General features: G+C 53.2%; 2 protein-coding genes and 1 long non-coding RNA gene across 7 annotated transcripts; 1 reads left to right on the top strand and 2 right to left on the bottom strand.

Moving 5' to 3' along the window:
• Window positions 1-2623: 2623 nt before the first annotated feature.
• Window positions 2624-9646, bottom strand: LOC117798327. The gene is made up of 3 exons (XR_004622871.1): window positions 7668-9646; window positions 6757-6858; window positions 2624-6364 (listed from the first exon to the last, which is right to left on the bottom strand). It is a non-coding gene; the product is annotated as an uncharacterized LOC117798327 (long non-coding RNA).
• Window positions 9647-9672: 26 nt separating this feature from the next.
• ELOVL1 (ELOVL fatty acid elongase 1) lies at window positions 9673-14432 on the top strand. Of its 4 annotated transcripts, none has more exons than XM_002925568.4 (8): window positions 9673-9810; window positions 12264-12323; window positions 12495-12685; window positions 12860-12940; window positions 13079-13135; window positions 13220-13325; window positions 13413-13549; window positions 13708-14432. In XM_002925568.4, exons 2-8 carry the CDS (start codon window positions 12278-12280, stop codon window positions 13927-13929), a joined length of 840 nt encoding a protein of 279 aa, XP_002925614.2. In that variant the 5' UTR covers window positions 9673-9810; window positions 12264-12277; the 3' UTR covers window positions 13930-14432. The 4 variants fall into 4 exon arrangements, with proteins under 4 accessions (XP_002925614.2, XP_019661857.2, XP_034506645.1 ...); XM_019806298.2 differs by having other exon boundaries at window positions 9695-9810; window positions 12163-12323; XM_034650754.1 differs by lacking the exon at window positions 9673-9810 and adding an exon at window positions 9826-10254.
• Window positions 14433-14546: 114 nt separating this feature from the next.
• Window positions 14547-19369, bottom strand: CDC20 (cell division cycle 20). Of its 2 annotated transcripts, none has more exons than XM_034650717.1 (11): window positions 19212-19369; window positions 18878-19107; window positions 18614-18762; window positions 18428-18524; window positions 18109-18237; window positions 17817-18013; window positions 17609-17703; window positions 17263-17491; window positions 16979-17104; window positions 15938-16055; window positions 14547-14792 (listed from the first exon to the last, which is right to left on the bottom strand). In XM_034650717.1, exons 2-11 carry the CDS (start codon window positions 19056-19058, stop codon window positions 14614-14616), a joined length of 1500 nt encoding a protein of 499 aa, XP_034506608.1. In that variant the 5' UTR covers window positions 19059-19107; window positions 19212-19369; the 3' UTR covers window positions 14547-14613. The 2 variants fall into 2 exon arrangements, with proteins under 2 accessions (XP_034506608.1, XP_034506616.1); XM_034650725.1 differs by having other exon boundaries at window positions 18878-19134; window positions 19212-19307.
• Between the last annotated feature and the right edge of the window lie 2131 nt (window positions 19370-21500).

Below are 21500 nucleotides of genomic sequence, written 5' to 3'. Positions count from 1 at the left end.
TGACCCCCTCGAACCCCCACATCCTCTGGAGTACCCACACCTATGTAGCATCGCCAACTTTGGGACCCACAGAACCCAGCAAATGCCTCCGTGGAAAGTATCTCCCTCCCCTCACACATACATTCCCTCCATTCCCTCAGGAGCGAATATATATGGCGCTCCCTTTGAAGAAGAGGACGTGACGTGCTTCCTTGTTCAGATTTAGGATTTGTAAAAGATGGCGCTCTCCCTCTACTTTGGTGGTATTCTCTGTTTCTGACTGCTCTGTTTTGTCTGGGGACTGTGTTTTCTCCTCCTCTCAGGGCCTCTGGAGAATGAGATTAGGCCATTGTTTCCTGGGATTATGCCTAGGATGGAGAAAGAAGCACTGTGAAACCGTGAGATCTTTCTACAGCGCAGAGTTCACCCTGCTGAAGGCAGGAGCTTACTTAATCTCCGTCAGCATGACAGCCATTGCCTGGGACCGCTCCATCTCCAGGCCTGCCCTGTGGCTAGAACTCTGTCATTGTTGAACCTCCCTTTTACTCATACCCCAGTGACCCCTTTCTCTACCCCTTCTGAGGTCTACTCCTGCCCTACCTAGCCAGCTTTGCTACTTGCTTGTGAAACAGCCACAGTTGATAGGCCGTAGCCAAGTGCTCCTTCCAGTTCTATAATGGGCTCTGGCTCGAGAACCAAGGTGGAGGTGTAGCTTGCCCACCTCCTGTCCTGCTTTCAGGGTGAAGGCTGGTCTCTGCAGGAATGCCCTAGTGCAAGGCTGGTCCCTTTTTCACCCCATTCTCACCTCCCCCAGGCAGCTGGGAACAACCTCTCTCTTTGTTTGAACTTCTTGTACAGAATAATCCTCCTTACGGACAATGTATTCTCTGTGCCTGTGGACACAGGAGCCATGTGAGCCGATCCCAGCACCAGGCAGGACGGAGGCTGAATCCTTCCAAACGCCCACCCTGGGTCAACTCCTGATTACTGTCCAGAGAAATTACTAAGGGATATACGTCGACCCACTGGCTAAATCCAGAATTTTTTCAGTGCTCTTCTTACTTGATCTCCATGGCGTTTCATAGTGCTGACCAGTTCCTTTTCATTTCTTTCTCCCCACTTGGCCCCTACGTCTCTGACTGGTCCTTTTCTGCAGCTTTTGGCCTTCTTTCCCTCTGCCCACTGTCCTGTAACCACCACTTTTATTTTCAGCTCAGCGCTCTCTGCCCCTAGGACCCATAGGTACCTCAGATTCTGAATGTTCAAGTCCAGTCATCCTTCCCTCTGAACCTGTTTTTTTTTTTTTTTTCTTTACCTAATTTCCTGGGTGTGACCTAGGCCGAGACTACGGAAGCCATCCTTAGCCTTTCCTTCCCAGCCCCCCATGACCCAGTCAGTTGCCAAATCCTATCTGTTCTGGCTCCCTAATATCTATCTATCCTGCCTTGCATTTTAGGCCCTGGCCCTCTTTCCCTAAAAGTGTTGTTCAGACTCCCTGTCTCCCACTCTGACCCATCTTTGATGTGGCCGCCGGGTCTTTCTAAACTGCTGATCAGATCACATTGCTCCTTTGATTAAAATCCTTTTGATAGTTCCTTCCCCATGTTTCTCAAACTGGAGTCCACACACCTGGCAGGTTGTGTGCCAGGCATGCCGAAAGTCCTAGGATCCAATCACCCTGGAACACTCATTTTCTTGAGGGCAAGTAATTTAAACAGAGGACACAAAATTATCTCATATGCATTATTAGGAGAAAATAGACTTCAAGGAATTCCTCCTAGTCCGAAGGGGTTCAGAGTAAGCCACCAGATTTCCTGGGGGATATTTCTTTCTTTTTTGCCATTACATTTACTTCATTGAAAAATTTGGAAAAATGTCTCAGATTTCCTGGAAAGGCAAGTAAGATTCAGTGCAATCTGGCCCCCTGATGTCTCCTGACTTAGTTTCTTTATTGTCCTGCCGCCCACTCTGTTCCTGAGCCGTACAGGCTGCTTGAAGTTTCCTGAAAGGAGCAGACTTTCTAGCCTCCGTTCCTTTAGTCCCACCATTCCCTCTGCAAGTAACATTTTGTCCGTCATTCTGTCTGATGGATATCGGATCGTCTTTCAAAATCCAGCCCGTGAGCCCTCCTCTGTGAGGCTGACAACCCAGTGCAGGCACAACTCAGGGCCACTCTAAGTAAGTGAGGTCAGTTACCTCCTGATGCTATTGTCCCCCAAGTTCAAGATCCTGAACTTGGGGTTTGAATTCATTGACCTGGGAGCGAGGTGATCTTTGGCATGAAATGTGTGTGTCTGGCATACTCTAGCATCCGGCCCATCATGAACACTGTGAATGCTAGCTGCTACCATTCTCAGTAGTAGTGCGGTGTGAGCCGACTTGGGGCAGATAGAGCAATGTAGCGTTTTGGTTAAAAGAGCAGGTTCCGATCCTAGCTGTGCCACTTACTAACCGTGTGGCTCAGGAAAGTTAATTTTTTTTTTTTAAAGATTTTATTATTTATTTGACAGAGATAGAGACAGCCAGCGAGAGAGGGAACACAAGCAGGGGGAGTGGGAGAGGAAGAAGCAGGCTCATAGCAGAGGAGCCTGATGTGGGGCTCGATCCCATAACGCTGGGATCACGCCCTGAGCCGAAGGCAGACGCTTAACCGCTATGCCACCGAGGCGCCCCTCAGGAAAGTTAATTTACCTCTGTGCCTCAGTTTCCTTATTCCTGGGGATGATGATACTAGTGGCTATATTGTAGGGTTGCTCTGATGTTTAAATAGATTAATACACAATGAAGCGCTCAGAATAGTGCCTAACAATAAAAGCTTGATAAATATTCTCTATCCTCAGGATTGTGCCTAGAACTCTGCTGTTGCTTAAACCAATGATCGATCAGTCCCTTTAGGAGTCCCTCTGCACCTTGTCTATGCTGACGTCACGCTTAGCCTCAGGAGTTCAGCCTTCTGAGAGATCCTTTGCGCACATCTCATCCCCCACGGTGTCCCTTCAGAACCGAAGGCAGAGCATTTTTTTTTTTTTAAAGATTTTATTTATTTATTCGACAGAGATAGAGACAGCAAGCGAGAGAGGGAACACAAGCAGGGGGAGTGGGAGAGGAAGAAGCAGGCTCATAGCGGAGGAGCCTGATGTGGGGCTCGATCCCATAACGCCGGGATCACGCCCTGAGCTGAAGGCAGACGCTTAACCGCTGTGCCACCCAGGCGCCCCAGAGCATTTTTTACCTGGTGTGATACGTCATTTTTGAATCTAGTTCTGTGAATTTTTTTTCCTCCCACTTAGTTGATGCCCATACTGTTCCATAAAAGCCTACTTTGGTCTCTTAAATTGTGTCATTTTGCTTTGAGGCCAAATGACAAGCTCCCTCACCTGAAATGTTCTTTGTCCTCCCTCCTAAACTGTATCTTCTGTCCAAACCAGTTGAAGGCTCAGTTCCACAGTCAGCCTACAGTTCTGTCCCTAAAGGGGGCCTTACACCACACACAGATCTCTCTGTGCAGCTGTGATGAGTTCCCTCCTCGTTCATCCGTGATTACCAGGTCTGGGCTCAGGTCTTCACGGGCTGCTGTTGTAGTTCCCCGGGCATCACAGATCGGGGCGTGTGCTTGCCTCTTTTCACGCTCACCATCTGTCCCATAGGCCTTGTTGTGTCACGGCAGCTCTGTGGTTCTTGCCACCAAGACAGAAGTACTCTCAGCGGGAGCCAGGACCTGGGAGTCGGGCGCTGTGTCCCACCTCCACTGCTGACAGGGCCTCTGCCCTCTCGTTGGACTGTCTACCTCTCTTTTTCCTGCTTCCAGGCCCCTTGTTCATCTAGTGAATAACATCCTTCCAGTGTCACCTACTCCTGTCACATCTTTACCTCCTCCTTCCCTGTATACTCAACCGTTCTTCAATTATACCTCATCTGGACACATCCATTGTGTGGCCTGAGGCAAGTTACCTCACTTCCAAGAACCTGTTTCCACCTTTGTGAAATGGGATTATAGCCCAGACCTCAAAAGGGTACCTTCAACTGAACGTATTTAAAATTAAAGTGAAACCTGTAAGTAGCTCATAATTTTCTACAGGGTGAAGTCCAAACTTTTAAAAAAATTTATTTTTTAAGAGTTTGTTTATTTGACAGCGAGAAAGAGAACAAGCGGGGGAAGTGGCAGGCAGAGGGAGAAGCAGGCTTCCCGCTGAGCAAGGAGCCCGATGTGGGGACTTGATCCCAGGACCCCAGGATCATGACCTGAGCCGAAGGCAGACATTTAACTGACGGACCCACCCAGGCGCCCCTAAAGTCCAGACTTCTTAGAAGGGCATAAAAGGCCCTTGAGGTATAGTCAGCGCTCAAATGCTAACTACTATTCTCTTCCCCTACTCTCTCCTGAGCAATTTCATTTTTTATTGCATTGTGGTATATTAGACTGTTTTGATTATAGCACATTACAATTAAACTAGCCTAACCAAAAACAAAGAAAGGGGAACCCGATTGTATTTGGGTTATTCGGATGGAGGGTTGAGTGGTGATTGGCTACAGGTGGGCTCAGGGGCTCGGATGTCTGAGGCTCTCCGTCTCTATTTCTGCACTCTGTAGCAGTAGGACTCATCTCGTGCAGGAACTCTGATTCTTGCTTGGATTCTGGGCTGTTAGGAGCTCGGATTGGGGGAAGCAGGGAGAACAACCATGATTAACAGGCCAATGGAGTGGGGGCAGGAATTCCTTAAAGGAAATGAAAGCAAGGGGCTGGGAAAGTGTTGGAGCTCTCACACTCCACTTTATGTGATTTCAGAGAATCCTTGCCTTTTTCCTCGAGCCCTGTCCGTTCTTCTAAACTTACAGAACTGTGTTTAAGATTGCCTGCTGAATGTGCTATCTTACTTCACATTCCAGATGTCCCCAGATGCATTCATTTCCTCCATTCTGCTCCACCGGAGTTATCCAGCATGACCACCTTCCTGTCAATTCTGTGTCCTCTCTCTGCTCTATCCTCTCAGGCCTTCTGTGTGTCACACCTGTGCATTGCAGCTGGTCTCCCAGCTGGCTCCCCTTCCTCTCCGTTCCTCCTGGTGGGATACCATATTGTCCCCAGGTTTGTCCTTCTGAAGAACAAGGGGGATCATACCTAACCCCTTTCTTAAAAATTCTTAGGGATGCCCCAAAACAAACAAAACTCCTCATTCTTTCATTCAAACCACTTCATGACTTGGGACCAACCAACTTGTTTACCTTCTTGCCTGCGAAGGCCTCTCATGCAGCGTGTAGTTTGGCCAAGCAGAATCAGGTGTAGCAATTCCCTGCACCTGGGCTGTGCTTCCCTCCTTCCATCCCTTTGTCCCCACTTTTCCTCAGCCTGGAACTTGCCATGTGACCTTGAGAAAAATCCATCACCCTTTCTGATTCAGTGCTTTCCGTCCATGAAGGGGCGATAATAGCAGTTACAGGAGTGAACCATATGAACCATGGAAAGCAGCTCTTAGGGCCACACTCTTGCCGGAGGAAGTATTGAATAATAAGCCGCGCTTCTCTCTTCCCCTTTTGGCCTTTCTCAACTCATCTTCCAGATCTGGCTAACTCTCTTTCCTTCATCTTGATCACCTCCCCTGGTTTGTCCCTGAACCAAAAGTCTCCCCTTTTCTCTCTCCACAGCTTTTTCTGCAGGTTCTATCACAGCCCTCTTCCCCTACCTGAGTTTCTTTAGTTCTGTTCAGTGAACACTGAATGCTACCCGCAGCGTGTAGGCATTGGCTACCCACAGACAGATGTGATGAATGTTGGCATGCAGTCTCTCCCTTCTGTCAGCTGGATGTCTTTCCAGCTCCGGTTGCTTCAGCGGAGGCCCCAGCCCTAGGTGGAGGACACTAGCTGGCTGGTGAAGGCCCGAGGATATGCAGAATGATTAACTGACAACCCCTCCCCTCTCTTCACTCCCCTGTCCTCACAGACTCAGCCCTCCCCCCAGCTCTGCCTGGCGACTATGTAGAAAGTGTCCTTTGTCCTTTACAGGATGGGAAAGGGAGAAGCCTAACGCAGCCCCCGGGAGACTACTTCCATTTCTACCTGCCACTCCTGGTGTCCGTTAGCCTAGACCCTCAGTTCCTATCGTTTTTAGCTGAGTCCTCGCGTCTCCCATGCTGTCCCCTCCGCGGCTCCGCTGTTAGCCCACCTGCTCATACACACACAGGCACGCCTTTGTCCATTCGTTCCTCATTCCCATTCCTGCTTCTGTGATCCCAGTTCCTTTTAATTTTTCCGCTGAAACATGTAAATCCTCAGATAATCATGGGAATGGAGTTGTTTGCGTTCACATGGATGGTGGTTTTCAGACTGAACCCTTGCAGAAAGTACGTCAGTGGTTTATCTTCTGGGGAATGAGGATGGAGAAGGGCCCCTGAGAGAGCAGTGAGTGAGCAGTCAGACAGGGTGGGACCCCGGGGGGGAGTCACCTCACTTCCAGTTAGGAAGGTTCCATGAAGGAGGGGGAAGTTTAGCTGTTGGACTGGGGATTCTTCCCCTCCACCCCCCTCCCCAACACCTGGCCTTCATCCTTATCAAGCCTGTGAGTTCCTGGACCCCTTCGGTTTCTTCAGTTTATCAGCCTTCCCCTTCTAACCCAGCTTCTCTGCAGGCCCCAGACGACCTCCTTCACTCCCAGTCCCCTGACAGATTTACCCTTCTTTTCCGTACATGTCAGTCTGTGAGGTGTTCTCCTTAGCCAAAGGCTAATCCCTCCGTGTGTATGCTGGACCCCACTGTCTCCTTCCACACCGCACATAAACATACCCAAACCTCTTCCCGTTAAAAACAGCCGTTAGAATCAATCTGAAGGTGAGAGCCAGACATTGATATTTTAAAAGCTCCCCAGGTGATTGTGTGCAGCCAGGGCTGAAAAACATAAACAGAACAAAATCCACACTTCTTACCGTGGCATTCAGGGCTCTATGTAAACTGACTCCTGTTCACGTGTCCTGCCCTGACCTCTCTGCTCTCTGAGCTGGAGCCACTCAGAACTACCCAGAGCTCCCCCAACCTGCCACATCTCTTGCCTCTGTGCCTTTACACTCATGCGTCCCTCTGCCTGGAACGCATTTCCCTGCTTTCTAGAAAGTGTCCTTCAATGTTTAGCTTAGTGTCCTTTCTGTGAAGCCTTCAAGAACTCACCCCCACCCTGGAGTAGGGTGCCTCTCCTCGGTGCTTTCATAAGCCTCTGCGTTTATCTCTGTGGGAACACTCACCACATGCTAACTATGATTGGTCTCCTTGACGTCAGTCTCCTCTAGACTGCGAGTGTTTTGCAGGAAACCCAGGGCCATGGAGATGCCGTTTGGTAGGACATGGGGCCAGGTGATGTCCATCAGAGATGCTTTCTCCCAGGACTAGGACAGGAACTGAGCGAAGTGAGTCTTGGTGCACGTTCACTCGTGAAGTCAACCTCGACTGAGGGCCTGCTGTGCTCATTTACCACCGGGGCCCAGGTGGATAGGTGGATAGTTGAAGTTCCCTGCCTCTACTGCGTTTGACCTCTGGGACCGCCCATCCTGTCTGGTCGTCTGCCTTGTTCGGGTCTCAGTTGTACCTAGATGGGTACTGACTCCAGAACCTCTCATTAGAGCTCTCAGAGCAGTGTGTGTACACTGAGCGCGTAGGAAAGATCTGCTGAACCGATCATGAGCCCACACACAAGACTGACATACTGGTTATCGACAGTGGTGTGTTCTTGACGTCGTGGTTGCCTCCCACTCTGTCTGAAGCAGGGCCGAGCGCTGTACGTGGGCCAGCTCCTCCTCTCTTCGCGACCACGAGGGAGGCGCCATTGTTCCCGTTTTATAGAGGTTCGGCAACTTGCAGGAGGTCACGCAGGTACTCGCTGGAAGATGTAAACTCAGGCCTGTGGAGTCAGGGGTGACCCCAAAGTATACCTGGAACACATTAGGCTTTCAACAAATAATTATGGACTCAAGGGAGACTGCCACCCCCCGGGAAGTAGAAAGCCTTCTGAATTCTCACCATCCTCCCCGCCTGACTCTGGGTCCCTCGCCCTCTTGCCTTTCTCGCAGTCTCATTTATTCTGATATTCACTCCACAAACATAAGGAAGGATCAAATGAGCCAGCCACTGGGCCAGGTGCAAGAGATTCAGAGACGACTAACACGTGCCTCTGGCTGAGAGGAACTTAAGAGTCGGGGAGGTTGCGATAATTGCATCGCTGTAGGATTGCAGGTGCTGGCAGGGGAGGAGTGCTTACTACCTGGGAGGGCTGTGTGTACCCTGTATGGAGCCAGGGGACTAAGCTTGGAGGGGTGGGAGTGTGTGAAAGAGGCAGACAACCTTGGGGAACAGTTAAAGCCTAGCACAGGAGAATAACAGGTAGAATGGGAGGCTGGGGCCAGATCCGGGAGGCCTTAGTGTTATGATGCTAAGAAATTTGAGCCTTTTGAATTCTCCTGCCATTTCCTTTCTGGATCATAGCTCTAGTTTGGCTCTGACCACTTACCTCTAAGACGAAACTCCTACACGGCTCCATCCCACCATTTATGAACATGTTATTTCTCCCAAACCACTGTCTCTTCTGAATCCTCTTTCCGTCCGCATTTACACCGTCTGGTCCGACAAACAGTCATTGGGTCACTGTATGCAAAGCACCGCTCCAGGAGCCGCTGGGCTGCCCATCTCATTCCGCTCAAACTTCATCCTCACCCCAGTTTAGTCTAGTGGGTGAGCGTGTGGGGCCGGGAGCGCAGTGCAGGAAGCTGGGTAGACAGCTAAGTATGGAGAGTCAGTCCACCGGCCTTGGGGACACCTCCAGTGTCTGCCACTCCCATCCTATCGGTTTCCAAAGCTCCTTAGGTCAGGCTGTTAGCTCTCACCTGGTCAGCCTCAAAAACCTCATCGCCCTGGCTGCCAGAGTGACGCGACAGCTAGCCGGTAAACCCCGCGCCCGGACTCCAGCATCTGCCTCCTTCACCCATGTGTCACTAGCACGTACACAGGCGTGCACATGGTAGGTGCTCAATAAATATTTGATCATACAGGCCTGATTGTAGCCACCGCAGGAATCTTCACTGTTTCCCCTCTGCTTCCAGAATAAAACCAAACTGCCCGGGTTGGCCTTCAAGCCCTACTACATTCAGCCGCTGTTGTCCTGACTTCCCTTTTTTTCCTTTCAATACCTTCAGGGCCAGTTTAACCAGTGATTCACTGTTCCTGCCCCGGGCCACTAGTCCTCTTAGCAATTCCTAATGCCAGGGCTCAGCCAAGTTCGCGGGCTGGTCGGGAAGGCTTTCTGGCCCAGCCGCTCCCTGGGGCTGAGACCTCCCTGCTACCCCAGACCAGCCCGGAGCACACACGTGCTACCTACCGCCCAACCCTCCCACCACCCTCTGGAGAGAGAGCCCTGGAGGAAAGGAACCTTCCGCAGCGTCCCAAGGTGGGTGGGCCTGCCACAAACAGATGTGTTGGTCGCGTTGGTAGGCAGTCACCGGAGGTCCCAGAAGGACAGTGTCAGGAAGAAGCCAGGTGCCCCTCCAGCGGGCGAGGGCCGGCCCAGGTTGACCCGATGGAGGCGGGCTGCCCGATGCGGGAGGAAAGGGGTGGGGAGTCCGGGCCGGGCGTGCTTCCTGCCCCGGAATCTGGCGGCCCGCCCCTGCGCCCGCCCCTCGGGCCGAGCCGAGTCGGGGCCAATCAGCAGGCGCCCCCCGCCCGGCCCGCCCCGTCCCCCTCTGGTGACAGAAAGTCGGCCCAGCAGATGAGGAAGTGGCAGGCAGGCTGGCCCTGGGGACTTCTCTCTGGCCCTGCTCCCTCCGAGCCCTTCACTGCTGCCCGCCTGGCCCCCCACTGGTGAGTCTGGACCTCCCACGGGCGGGCTGTTCACGTGCCCGGGCACCCTGCCCGCTTGGCCCTGCCCTGCCCTGCCCAGCCTGTGGGCGAGGCTGTTCCCGGGACCGTGGGTGGGAGGTCCCAGCTCTCTGGGGCCGGGCCTGGCCGGCAGCCTCCCTCTGATGCCGGCCCCTATTTGCTTAAACCTAGGCCTTCCACCACCTCCGGGTCTTGCCCCTCTATGCCTCTTACCCTCCCTCTCCTTTGCTCCCAGCTCTTCTCGCCTCCCTTCCCCTCCCCCCCTCCTTTGCCTGTCTCCTTTTCCCTTCCATCCATCTTAAAGGAAGGAAGCTCCCGCCTGAGTTCCCCTACGAGGGACACACCCAGTGCTCCTCAAGCTGGGGGAGAGGTCCTTTCCAGAGCCTGGAGCCACTCCTGACCTCCAGGGTGCAGGAGTGGGAGGGGGTGAGCTTGAGGTGGTGGCTGAGAGCGAGCGGGAGAGATAACCAGCTGGCAGGCTCACTTGGGTCAGGGAGGAGCTGTGTGTGTGTGAGCGCAGGCCACTGCCAGGTAGGCCCCACCAGGCCGGCGGGGTCTGATTGTGAATGAATGAATGGCTGTTGTCGTCCGTGAAAGAGATCTGTGTGCATGACCGAAGGCAGGTGTGTCTGAATGTGGGGAGGGTGATTTTATGTTCATTCATCTCTAAGTGGGGTGTCTGAGTTTATGTCTGTGACCACATTTCCCTGTGACTCACGTATGTGTGAGTAAAGCTGCGTGTGGGCCCGGGAGTGCGAGCGCGAGCATTTGCACATGGTGGGTAATGCAGGACCAGGGAAGGCGGCCGTGTGAGTGGTTCGGGTGTGTTGCCAGTGGGAATGGAGTTGGGAGTGGGTCTGAGTATCAGAAACTCTGCATGTCGAAGTCCACGGGGGCTTGCTTGGGTGGTGTGTCAGAGGGGAGTGGTGAATGCCAGCAGGGGGTGTGTGGGCCCTGCATGTAGTGTACTCAGGTGTGCCAGCCCTGGGTCGGCCTGTCCTTGGTGCTGGGGAGAGCTGTGCGAGAGGGAGGGCTTGGGCCCTGACCATGGTGGGGCGGTTGGGGTCCCCGTGGAGGCTGCAAGAGCATCCGTGGGTGTGTGCCCAGGTGAGTGTGTGAGGGGTACGTGGACGGCCTCGGTGGAGGTGTCCGACGTGTATATTCCTCACTTAGTGCCTGCACGGCTAGGGGGCACCTGGCACACTAGAATGCAGGCAGCTCCCAGGCCGTCTGCTGCCCTGGCCGGCTGGGGAGCGCCTTGCCCCTCTGGGACAGCCTTGGCATCTCAGGCTCTCCTGGGTCCGGCCGAGGCTTTTGTGTCCCCGTGCGCCCTCCCCCGACATTCCTTCAGGTTCTGAGAGGGAGAGGGCCTAGCTCATTAGGACCCTCCCTAAGGGTGGGGAAGATTCCTGAGACCTCCCCCACTCACCCACCTCCTCACATGCCACTGGCCTCCCTGCCCCTCCCAGGGAGAGGAGGGTGGTTGTACCCATCCTGAAGCAGGACAAACTGAGAATTTATGGCTAGTTTAGGAGAAGATGCTGGGTGTGGGTTTTCAGCAATTCTCTCTGGGCCAAGGCTAGGGCTGGGCTGGAGCCCCGCGAGGTTTCTGGCTCAAAACTAAGCTAGAGCCTTAGCTCATGTGGCCATCCGGGGTGGGTGGGTGGTGAGTTCCATGCTTCACTCTTGGCTTTCTCAATCCTGGTGGGTCCTGCTCCTCCAGGCCCTGACCTGTGGCCTGGACCCGCCCTCCACCCCTTGCGCGGGGCAGCGGGGGCGGGTGGAGGGCGGGGCGCTCCCAGATCTAGTCAGACAGGTGGAGCTGCCGGGGCAGGAGTCTCAAGGAGCCAGGCTCCGGAGAGGAAGGGCAGGAGGGGAGTGCCGGAGAGAAGGGGAGCGGGGAGCGGAGAGAGTCGCTGGAGGTGAGAGCCTGGGGAGGGCAGAAGAGAGGAGGATCGGGCAGGGGTGGGGGGAGTCGTCCCGGGAGCCGAGAGCATCCCGAAGGTGGATCAGGTGGATCGGAGCGGTCGGAGGGGAGGATCCCTGGGGAGGAAAGAGAGGTCGGAGACTGGCTGGGAAGGGAGAGGCGGTCATTCTGGTGAGGAGAGGTAAGAGTCTCCGGAAGGAGACCACAAATGGAGAGTTCACAGTTGGAGAGGGGAGGTGAGGTCGCGTGGTAGGAATCTGGGTGGCGGAGCAGGGAGTGAGGGGGGTGAGTGAGGTGTGGAGAGGAGGGCGGAACAGCCCTTCCCAGCAGGCAGGATGTGGGGAAGCCGTGCCTCCTGCCCCCAGTCCCCAACCATTCCTTCCTCACTCTTCTGTCCTTCTTGCAAGTTGTCGGGAGTTGTCTCATCTGGCCTGTGTCCTGTCTGTGGGTCGGGGTGGAATGGGGGCACAGCCAGCCCTGACACCCGTGGCCCCCCATGCCTCCTCAGATTCCTTAGCCAGGATGGAGGCGGTCGTGAACTTGTACCAGGAGATGATGAAGTACGCGGGTAAGATGCTGTCCTCCCTCCTGCCCCGGGATCCCTGGCTCTAGGGCTCTCTCCTGCTGGAGAGTCCCTACAAACCCCTTGACCCTCTGTGACCGGACCCCATGCCTGTACACCTGGTGGGGGCCTTTTGGACCCTGTGACTCTTCCTGACTCCTTGACCCTTATCCACAGATCCTCGGATCCAGGGCTACCCTCTGATGGGGTCCCCCCTGCTAATGACCTCCATCCTCCTGACCTACGTGTACTTCGTTCTCTCACTTGGGCCTCGCATCATGGCCAACCGGAAGCCCTTCCAGCTCCGGGGTTTCATGATTGTCTACAACTTCTCGCTGGTGGCGCTCTCCCTCTACATTGTCTATGAGGTGGGCTCCTGGGATGCCTAGGTTTTCCTTCCTGCTGGCAGGATAAGGGGCAGGCCTCGGGGTCAGAGCATGGCATCTCCTTTCCAGAGAGGCTCAGATCCATTTCTTCAGCTAGATAGCAGGAGGGATTGGGCAGGGTGCATCTCTGGTGGTCTAATCCACACCCCTTCCTAGTTCTTGATGTCTGGCTGGTTGAGTACCTACACGTGGCGCTGCGATCCCGTGGACTATTCTAACAGCCCGGAGGCACTAAGGGTAAGTGGGGGCGGAGTGGGGGGAGCTAGGTTATAACACCCTGGGGATAGCAGTTTGGCTGTGACCTGGGCTTATGGGCCAGTTCAGGGAAGTTGGTGGAGTAGTGTGGGGGTCCTAAGGTTGCCTGACTTCTTGCAGATGGTTCGAGTGGCCTGGCTCTTCCTCTTCTCCAAGTTCATCGAGCTGATGGACACGGTGAGTGGTTATAGGAGATCCGAAGATGCTGGGGGGAGAAAGGAGAGGCCCTGGCTCTGAAACCCAGTTCCCTACTCTTCTCAGGTGATCTTCATTCTCCGGAAAAAAGATGGACAGGTGACCTTCCTACATGTCTTCCACCACTCAGTGCTTCCCTGGAGCTGGTGGTGGGGGGTAAAAATCGCCCCGGGTGAGTGGTGAAGGCCACTGCGGGAAGAGGGGCAGGCGCTGAGGACCAGCAGCTCGACTCTCCTGACCCTGTTCATTGTCCCGACAGGAGGAATGGGCTCTTTCCACGCCATGATCAACTCCTCTGTGCATGTCGTCATGTATCTGTACTATGGCTTGTCCGCCCTCGGCCCGGTCGCTCAGCCCTACTTGTGGTGGAAAAAGCACATGACAGCCATCCAGCTGGTGAGGGGCCTGGCCCGTAACCACCCCCCAGCCTTCCTGGTCTGGATCCTACCTTTATTCGGCCTGCCTCACCTTTGACCCCATGCCTCCGCGTTCCACATTTGGTCTTTGTCTGCCACCTCTCCCTGTTCCCTCTGACCCTTCTTTCTCCGTTCCAGATCCAGTTCGTGCTGGTCTCGCTGCACATCTCGCAGTATTACTTCCTGCCCCGCTGTAACTACCAGTACCCCGTCATCATTCACCTCATCTGGATGTACGGCACCATCTTCTTCGTGCTCTTCTCCAATTTCTGGTATCACTCCTACACCAAAGGCAAGCGGCTGCCCCGTGTGCTTCAGCAAAACGGAGCTCCAGGTACCACCAAAGTCAAGGCCAACTGAGAAACATGGCCTCGCTAGGTGCCCACCTAAGTGCCTCAGGACTGCGCCTTGGGCAGCATCTGACTTCTCCCCACCGACACCAGTGACCTGTGACCAGGGCCTGTGTGGTCAGGACTGAGCAGGGGACAGGCCCTCCCCTTCCCACGGCTGGTACACAGGGGACCACGGCTTCCGCTCCTCACCCGCTTCTCCCGGCCAGCTCCAAGGACATGGGCTCATGCCACTCCAGAGCTGGGGGCTGAAAGGGCTGGACACTATTCCCCCTCCCTGCCTTAACCTCGGGAGAGGAGCACTCAGGACTGGCCCCCGCCAGGGTCTCGCGGCCTTTTTCCTCACACTCAAGAGGTCAGCAATAATCCGCACTGTGGACCCATGATCCCTCCTTCCCTACCCCACACCGAAGCAGAGCTTCTCGGCCAAAGGTCAGGGTGGGCGGGGGCTGGGAGTACAGCCTGTGGAGGCTGCTCGCTCGCTTGGGTCTTCATTAAAAGTGACAGGAAACCACCGAGGCTGCGTGTGTATGCGTGTGAACGGAGAGGTGCCAGCCCTGTCTGCGAACGGGGAGGGACGGTTCTGGCTCTCTGAGGACAGTGGACAGAGGTCACATAAAGAGAAGAGAGGAGGGAGACATGACTTTATTAGAAAAATAAAAAAACCCACACAACTGAGGTGCGGAGTTGGTCCTCAGCGGATGCCTTGGTGGATGAGGCTGCTTTTGGCCGCGCTGGCCTTCTCCCGCTCCCGCCGCCGCGCGGGGTCCAGCTCAAAGCAGCGCCACAGCCGCAGTGTCTCGTCTGCTGCTGCTGAGGCCACGGTGGCCCCATCTGGGCTCATGGTCAGACTTAGGACCCGGGCCGTGTGACCTGAGGCAGGAGGAGGGAAAGAGGGAGAGCGGTGGTGCGTATAAATGCAGACACACCTCCAGCCTCCGATACTGAGGGCCTCCCACCGTTTTTGTTTTTTATAACACCTCTGAGATAATTGCTCACGTAACATAGAAGTCATCCTTGTACAGTATACGACTGACTGGTTTTAAGTATTTTCACAAAGTTGTGCAACCATCACAACAATAATTCCGGAATGTTCTCGTCGCTCCATAAAGTCTCCTCCTCACCTTCTCCCCCAGCCCAAGGCAACCATCAGTCTGTTTTATCTCTTTGCATTTGCCTCCTCTGGATGCTTCATGTAAATAGTCATATATAATACGTGGCCTTTTGTGCCTGGCTTTGGTCACTTAGCACCTACCTTTTTCTTTATGTTGAACCATTCTTAAAATTTAAATTCAATTAATTAACATATAATCTATTATTAGTTTCAGAGGTACGGGTCAGTGGCTTATTAAGTCTTAGATAAGACTGCTTGACTGACACCCCAACTTAGTATCTCAAAGGCAGCTCAGACTTAACATGTTCAAAAGGAAACTCATCATTCACTTCAAACCTGTTCCCCTCATGGGTTTTCCTTTTCTTTTTTTTTGTTTCAGAGGTAGAGTTTAGCGACTATTCACTTGCATAGAACACCCAGTGCTCATGACATCACGTGCCCTCCTTAATGCTCATCACCCAGTCATCCCATCCCCCCACCTCCCTCCCCTCCAGCAACCCTCAGTTTGTTTCCTATGATTAAGAGTCTCTTATGGTTTCTCTCCCTCTCTGGTTTCGTCTTATTTTTTCCTCTCTTCCCCTGTGATCCTGTTTTGTTTCTTAAATTCCACATGAGTGAGATCATATGACAGTTGTCTTTTTCTGATTGACTTATTTCGCTTAGCATAATACCCTCTAGCTCCGTCCGCGTCATTGCAAATGACAAGCTTTCATTTTTTTTGATGGCTGAGGAGTATTCCATTGTGTATATATACCACATCTTCATCCATTCATCTGTCAATGGACAGCTCAGCTCTTTCCACAGTTCGGCTATTACGGACACTGCTGCTATGAGCATTGGGGCACAGGTGCCCCTTCGGATCACTACTTTTGAATCTTTGGGTAAATACCTGATAAGCACCTACCTTTAAGCTCGGCCACCTTGGCCATGGTTGGGTACTTCCAAATAACCAGCTGATTCTGGGCAAAGCCGTGGCCTGAGATGAGCTCCTTGTAGTGGGGAGACCAGAGGATGGAGCACACCTGTGGAGAGGGTTTGGGGTGTGGGCACGACATACATAGAGCCAACACTACTCAAATGAGAACTAAGTCCATTTGAGTGTTAGGCACCCTGCCAGGTGCCAGACTCAGACTTGAATCATCACAGTTCTTATAAAAGCTTTTTGAGAGTTAGAATTACTATCCACTTTAACAGATAAGGAATCAAGCAGAAGGAAGTCAGCAAGCTCCCTAAGAGCACATGCAAGTTTAAGTAGGTGACAAAGCCAGAATTTGAACTCAGGCTCCAGAGCCCAGGTTTAGAACAGAATGAAGGTTGCAGGGGAAGACGAGGGTGGAAGGAGAGAAAGCTGGAGTAGGTGCAGGGAGACGACCAGCTAGGGCCTCAAATGTCATCCTACCCGATGTGGATTAAGTGCTGCAGGTGACAGGGAGCTACTGCAGGGTTTTAGGACAGTAACAGACCACGAGACCCAGCGCAGACGACAGACTGGAGGAGATAAGGATGCTGCTGAGAGATCAGTGCAATGGGCCTCCCCCGGGAAGAAGAGTGACCAAGAGGGGAGGGGACACATGAATGATACTGAGGTAAAAATGATGTGTTGGGGACTAGGTGAGGAGGAAGAAAGATCCTAGAAGTTTTGCAGATTTCTGAGTAAGGTCTATCTCTCTCAATATAAGAGGAGGGGGAACACATTTCAGGGAGACAAGAAGTGACAAATTTAATTTAGGATATATTAGGGTGTTGCCGCCTATAGGACATGAGGTTGGAGTTAAGCCACGGACGTTAGTACGGTCTGGACCTCTTGAACGAGAGCGGAGTTAGAATTTTAGCAATCATCAGGGTATAGAGTTGGTGAAGCCACTGGAGGGGACAGTTGCCGAAGGAAGACCGTACAGAGTAAGAATACTCCTGGGAGGGGCAGGTGGATCAGGTGAAAGACTACCTGGGATTGAGCATCCACAGCACTCAGACAGGCCCCAGAGCAGACATTCCAGATGCGAATGTGTCGGTCGCTGGTGCCCCCTCCGGTTGCCAGGACATTGGACTGCCAGGGACACCAAGCTACAGCCTAGGTAGGATAAAGGTGGGGTCAGCGGGTACAAGAACTAGACAAGGGTCTCCAGGGGTCACAGGGTAATCCCGATCAATCCTACCATCCCATCTCCCCTTAACAGTGCCCAGGTTCTGGGAGGGCCTGCAGAGGCCCCAACCCAACCCCACTCTCACCTTGACAGCCCCTTGATGCTGAGTGAATGTCTGCAGGGGAACCCAGCCGCCCTCTCCAGGAGCACTAGGCCACACATTGACCAAGTTATCGTTGCCACCGCTGGCCAAATGTCGTCCATCTGGGGCCCAGCGCAGCCCACACACCTCCTGGCTGTGGCCACTCAGGGTGGCCACATGGTGTTCTGCCACCCGAACATCATGGTGGTGGATGTGGCCAGAACGTGAGCCACTGCAGGGGGGGAGAGGGAATGAGGTTCAGTGAGGTGCTTCAGTTCCAAGGCGTACCTCTGGGGAGAGCTGGCAAAGATCAGACTGACTTCGCAACACACTAGCTACCACCACAAACCTGGACACGATATAGCTGTTCCAACACAGGGAGCTCACTCGGGCGGAATGACTGGTCATGTTTCGAAGCCGCTTCTGCTGCTGCACATCCCATAGCTAGAGAGAGAAGGCTGCTGGGAGCAGGTGGTGACTTGCCATGAACACCCTCCTGCCCGACAAGCCCCCTGGGTCTGGGCGCCACAGAACCGCAGCGCAGGGACAGGTCTCACCTGCACCTCAGCATTGCTGGTGCCCACAGCCAGGTAGTTGCCCTCTTTGATCCAGGCCACAGAAGATACGTAGTCCCCAGGCTGCTCCATCTGCAGCAGCTGCAGGATGTCACCAGAGCTAGCACTCCACAAGTACACGCTGCTGTCCAACGCCACGGCCAGTACATTCCCAGAGCTCCAGTCCACAAGGTTCAGGTCTGCCAGGCAGGAGGGAAAAGCCTGAGCTTCCTTGTTTGCCTGCTCCCCAGGCCCTCTTCCTCCATCCAATGGGTAGAGAGAAGGCTGCACTTACAGTAGTCATTCCGGATTTCAGGGGCATCCAGGATTCGGTCTGGCAGGGAAGGAATGTAACGGCAGGTCTTCCGGCTGGAGCCAGGCGTGGCCTTCTGGCTGTAAAGCACTTTCAGTCTGTTCTGGTAACCTGTGGCAACGGCAAAGGTGTGGGTCCACACATCGGGACAACTGACTCCTCCCCCTGCCCCTAGCCTGGAAGGTCAGATAAATACCTCCCCTCTCCTCAGGCTTAGGTGGGAAGAACAGACGGGCATCTCCCCTCAACCCCAGGGATGGGCTGACACCTCCCTCCCAGAACCAAGAACTTCGGGTCCTACCCTCTGGGGCATTTTGTGGTTTTCCACTGAGCCGAAGGATCTTGGCTTCCTCCACATCAAAACCGTTCAGGTTCAAAGCCCAGGCTTTCTGATGTTCCTGGCACAAAGGGTGGGGGTGAGGTACGATGGCAATGATCCAGATTACACAGGCGGGTCTTGGGCCTTAAGCCCCTCTGGGCCACATACCTTCTTGGTGGGCGTCTGGCTGTCTTCAGGCTGGTTTTCCTTGCTCAGGAGGAAACTGGCCACCTCCATCTGGGAAGCACTGCGATGGGGGATATAGCGGTCACCGCCAGGTTTGCTGGGAGTGGTCTGAGCCTTGGAGCTGGATTTGCCTGGGGCGGGGAGAGGGAAGCCAGAGAGTCTGACCAGGGTCCTGGGGGAGGAGGCACGAAGGCCGCTCTCAGCCATCCCCTGTTCCTTCCCGATGTCCCGCCGCACCCCACGGACCGGGAGTTCGGCCTGGGGTCCTGCCGGCGCTGTGGGATCGGTTGGCCGCCCGCATGGGCGAGGGGGCCGGCCCCGCGGCTTCCTTAGCTTTGCGCTGCCAGCGCGCCGGAGGTGCATTGGGGATAGGTGCGTCCAGCTGCAGCAGCGAGTGCAGGTCACTCTCGAACACGAACTGCGCCATGGGGGCGTCTGCAGGGGCTGGGGTCCTTGGAGTGGGTGCCCGCCGAGTCCTGGAGGAAAAGGCGACCGTGCTCGATCTGGGACGGCTGGCCACTCACTCACGGCCACCCCCGCCGCAGCCCCGCCCGACCCGGGAACCCCGGCCGCCTCTCACCTTCACCCCCAGCAGGTTCCAATCGCGGACCGGCTTGAGTGGTGCCGACCTACGCTTCTTAAACTCTCCGCTCGGAGCACTCATTGGCTCCTTCAAAACCCAACCGCCGCAACCGTCGCCTTCGCCCATTGGCCTTTTACGGCACAGGAGGCGGGTCTTCCGGTGCAAGTCACAGATCTCACGAGAACGCAGCCATGGGGCGTGATTTGAAGAGAGAGGGTTAAGACCTGGTCCCAGAAAACGGGTGTCTGAAAGCGAGAGAGGAGAGGAGGGGCGGGGCGGGGCCGGGCGGGGCGGGGCCTGCGCTGGGCCGCCTTCCCGAGCCGCTTCCATTCATTCCTCAGCTTCCCCTTCGCGCTTGAAACCGCGTGGGATGTGCGCCGGGAGGGCGCTTGTTATGATGTGTGGAATTGTTGAAGCACTCTTATGTACACCTGAAGCCAATGTAACACTGTATGTTCACTAACTGGTATTACTATAAAAACTTAAAAAAAGATACATATTAGCACACGTATATTGGAATATTACTCAGTCATAAAAAAGAATGAGATCTTGTCATTTGCAACAACATGGATGGACCTAGAAGGTATTGTGCTAAGTGAAATTAGTCAAAGAAAGACAAATACGATGTAATTCCACTTACAGTGGAATCCAAAAAACAAAATAAAGAAAAAAAGTGAAAAAAACAGAAAAGACAAATACAGAGAACAAACTGATGGTTACCAGGGACAAGGTGGGTGGGGTGATGAGTAAGACAGGTGAAGGGGATTAAGAAGTGCAAACTTCTAGTTGTAAAATAGTCACAGAGGGCTCCTGGGTGGCTCAGTTGGTTAAGTGTCTGCCTTCAGTTCAGGTCATGATCTCAGGGTTCTGGGATCGAGTCCCACGTCTGGCTCCCTGCTCAGCAGGGAGTCTGCTTCTCCCTTTGTCTCTGCCCCTCCCCCCTGCTTGTGCTCTTGCTCTCTCTCTCAAATAAGTAAGTAAAATCTTTAAAAAAAATTAAAATAAAATAGAATAGTCACAGATGAAAAGCACAGCATAGGGAATATAGTCAATAAAATTATAATAATATATGGTGACAGATGGTGACTACACTTATCATGGTGAGCACTGAGTAATACATAGAACTTTCAAATCGCTATGCTGTATACCTGAAACTAACATAACTCTGTATGTCAACTATACTTCAAAAATACATATCTAAAAAAATTTTTTTAAAAACTGTATGTGGATTGTATTGATGATATATTTAAGTGCAGATCTCGGTGGAGGGACCTAAAGCACTTGAGCCATTCAGAGAAGGGAAAGGCGGCAGGTGGGCAGCGGTGGGGAAGGAACTGAGAAGCTTAGGAGCAGAAAGAAGGCCAGAGCTAGTTAGCGCGGTGCCTGTAGGAGCACTGCGAGGAAGGAAGCAGCACGTGTGTTTGTTTTTTAAAAATTGTTTTGTTGTTGTTTTACAGACAGGGAAAATGAGGCTGGAGAAGGGATGAATTCCTTAAGGTCAAGAAAAAGATCAGGACTCAGACCTGCCTATCTGGAGATAAGATTGGACTGCTTTTGGAGAGACACGGTGGCTTATCTCCATGGGGCTTCAGAGGGGTCAGGAATTTTGCAGATCCACTAGCCTAATCTGCACGTGGTGCACCCTCCCCACCCTGGCAACATACCCATATTTCACAGATGACAAAGCCAAGGCCCAGGGAAGGGATTTGCCCTGGACCACACGGTTGGTGGGAAGCCAGGTCTGACTCCTATTCAATCCAGTGCTCTAATAAGGACTTGAATGAGTTGTGTGAATATGCTTAGAGACGAAGCAGCAATAATAAAGATAATAATGGGTACCATTTATTGGCCATCTACTAACTACTGTGTTTAAACAGTTTACATACATTATTGACTTTAATACTTAATCCCATAAGGTAGATACTCCATTCCCTTTTTATAGAAAAAGAAACTGGGTCAGAAAAAGGTTATAGACTTGCCCGAAGGCATACCGCCAAAAATAAATAGCGGAACCAAACTATCTGGCTTACGCCTGCACACCTAACCATACGCTATACTGTCCCAGAGAGAAGCTGGAAAAAGCATGTTTTCAATCATTATCTGGATCGACTCTGATGATGACGGGGAAAAATCTAGTGCTCTTAGCCCAAACTTAATGTTGTTATTTTTTATTTTGAAGTTCTGTTTTTTTTTTCCAGTTACCTCGATGACCTGAGGTTGGAAACAGGGGGACCTTGAACCTCAAAGAACGGAGAAGAGGTCGTTTAGAGTCAGGCTGGTCAGGGC

Source organism: Ailuropoda melanoleuca, chromosome 2 (genome assembly GCF_002007445.2).
Source record: "Ailuropoda melanoleuca isolate Jingjing chromosome 2, ASM200744v2, whole genome shotgun sequence".
In the NCBI taxonomy this organism is placed as follows: Eukaryota; Metazoa; Chordata; class Mammalia; order Carnivora; family Ursidae; genus Ailuropoda; species Ailuropoda melanoleuca.
Note: the sequence above shows the minus strand (reverse complement) of the source record. Positions and strands in the feature narration are given on the sequence as shown.